The sequence below is a fragment of the Ceraceosorus guamensis genome (assembly GCF_003144195.1).
Source record: "Ceraceosorus guamensis strain MCA 4658 unplaced genomic scaffold IE81scaffold_93, whole genome shotgun sequence".
NCBI classification, from domain to species: domain Eukaryota; kingdom Fungi; phylum Basidiomycota; class Exobasidiomycetes; order Ceraceosorales; family Ceraceosoraceae; genus Ceraceosorus; species Ceraceosorus guamensis.
Window position 1 is genome coordinate 55,975 of NW_020290088.1, and position 2,318 is coordinate 58,292.

At 51.7% G+C, this 2,318-nt stretch overlaps 1 protein-coding gene across 1 annotated transcript; it reads left to right on the forward strand.

Annotated features, from left to right (window-relative positions):
- Window positions 1-344: 344 nt before the first annotated feature.
- IE81DRAFT_349835 (hypothetical protein) lies at window positions 345-1,247 on the forward strand (the record flags this gene model as incomplete). The annotated part of the gene is made up of 1 exon (XM_025516450.1): window positions 345-1,247. The coding sequence occupies one exon, from the start codon at window positions 345-347 to the stop codon at window positions 1,245-1,247; it is 903 nt and encodes a 300-aa protein (XP_025366984.1).
- Between the last annotated feature and the right edge of the window lie 1,071 nt (window positions 1,248-2,318).

The following is a 2,318-nucleotide window of genomic DNA, read 5'->3' on the forward strand; positions in this document are numbered from 1 at the left end:
GAACAACTGTACCACCAAACTTGCCGATCTGCTCTTGCTGGCTGTGCAGGGCACTTTGGACGGTTTCTAGTGCGTTAGTAGACACCAGTGAAGCAGTCTTTGTAGTCACCGATGCTGACAAAGCCCTTTTGACTCAGATCACACGGTGTGATTTTGTCAGTGCACGGTGTCGAACAACTGTACCACCAAACTTGCCGATCTGCTCCTGCAGGCTGTGCAGGGCACTTTGGACGTTGTCTAGTACGTCAATAGACACCAGTGAAGCTATTGTTACCGTCACTGACGCTCACTAAGCCCTTTTGACCCAGAACATACGGTGCAATTTTGTTGGTGCACGGTGCAGGATGGGGCGCAAACCCACAAAGCGGGAACTTATGCGCAAGGACAGCGATAAGAAGCGTCGAGCAGCATGGGCGCCAACTGAAGAAGTAGTGCAGCTGTATCCAGGCAGTCAGGATGAGGAAACACCGCTCGGCAAAGATGACAGCATGTTGACGGTTGTGAATGCCGCAACTGGCGCAACCATACTACAGCGCTTGCCAACAGCGTCAATGCGCTCACACCGCAGAATCATTGCACTGGCAAAGGAGGGACGCACCGTGTGCAATGACTTGTGGGAGGCCGTGGTACAGTCAGGACAAAAGGATGTCATCTTTTACGAGCTGACCAAGAAGAACGCAAAGAAGAAAGGTGGGAGTCAGTCTCTTGCGGTGGGTTTGATGTGGTACGCAGGGCAAAAGGGCGCAAGCGCAGAGTGGGGATGGGCAATGGCGCACGAGGTGGCACCAGTAGAAGCAGCAGCAATGCTCAGATGGCTGAAGGCATTTGTTGAGCTCACAGTCGAGACACACTTCAGGCAAGGACGCATTGCTGAGGACTTTGCAGCACATATCAAGGCAAGAGAGGCAGTGCGTGGGGTAATGCAGCGGGCACTTGGCGTGGACGGTGCAAATCAAGTGCATCGGTACTTTCACACCGGGGAAGTCATACAGGGTATAACTGGCGGCTTTCACCTTGACCCACATGACGATGTGCCAAACATACTAATCAATCTTGGAAGCGCTGTGGAGTTGCAGCTTGCAGAGTACGGCAAAGTGCACATGGATGTTGCGACCGTGGTGCTCTTCAATAATAGGGAACTACATCATGCAGTACGCTCTGCACCATCAAGCACAACAGAAGAGCGGTGGGCCCTCACACTAGGAGCGTGGCATGCGGCACTTGAAGCAGATGACGCACAGAAATAAATGTTTGTATGTGCGTGAGTGTGTGATGTATGTGTGGGTGTGCAACTTGAGCGTGTGTGGGTGTGTCAGACTTGCACAATTTTGTTGAAGTGGTGCTGCAGGAAGCAGGCGCCTGTGTTTTGCCCGGTGAGCGGGGCTAGCAGGCGATATGGAATGCGTGGAGTTTGGTCACGTGTTCAGTCGGTCGTAGGCTACTATGACAAGAGATCTTTGCATAGGTGATCATTCAAATGAGATCTAGGTCTTAGCATGGGGTATTTATACACACGGGTACCATGGTGTTGGTATCATGGGTTCTACAACAACTACTAACCCCTACCGTAGGGTACTGCGGTACAAGGGAAGGGTTATTGTACAAAAGAGGCGCCCCACTCAGGCGCCACAACTTAGCTGTACAAAGGCAGGTGCATCCACCTGCCGTGTACACAGGGAGTCACGTGGATTAAGGGACGCGTGATGTCCGGGTTCTATTGTGCCAGAGGCTTGGAGTCAAACAGTGCTGCAGCAAGCAGGCGCCTGTAGTGAGTAGCTTAGCGGTGATCACTGAAGTTATCACCAGCATAGGCAAGATTTGTGCTCAACAAACAAAGAGCTGATAACAAGTAAATGGTGAGCAGAACAGTACAGCGCAGGCATACTTGGCAAGCGTGCAAAGAAGATAGATGGTAACAATGGTTGCTGCTGGGGCATCACAAGCAGGTAGGCAAAGCAAAGACTGGGGTGCTTGGCATGCATGAAGAGAGAAATGTGCTGATGCGCACCAGACTGGGCAAGCAAGACAGCATGTCATGGAGGGAAGGCTGCGTGCATGCAAAGAATTGTCAGTGATCAAGAGTGACAGAGTGCTCAGCAGGGCAGTAAGCAGCAAGCAAAGTAGTGCTCTAAGCAGGAAGGCGTTAGTGCGTGTAAATGAAAGAGTTGTGGGGTAGAGGTCAAGCGTGTGTGTGCAGGGTTAGAGCGCGCAGAATGCAAGTTTGGGTTAGGGTTAGGGTTAGGGTTAGGGTTAGGGTTAGGGTTAGGGTTAGGGTTAGGGTTAGGGTTAGGGTTAGGGTTAGGGTTAGGGTTAGGGTT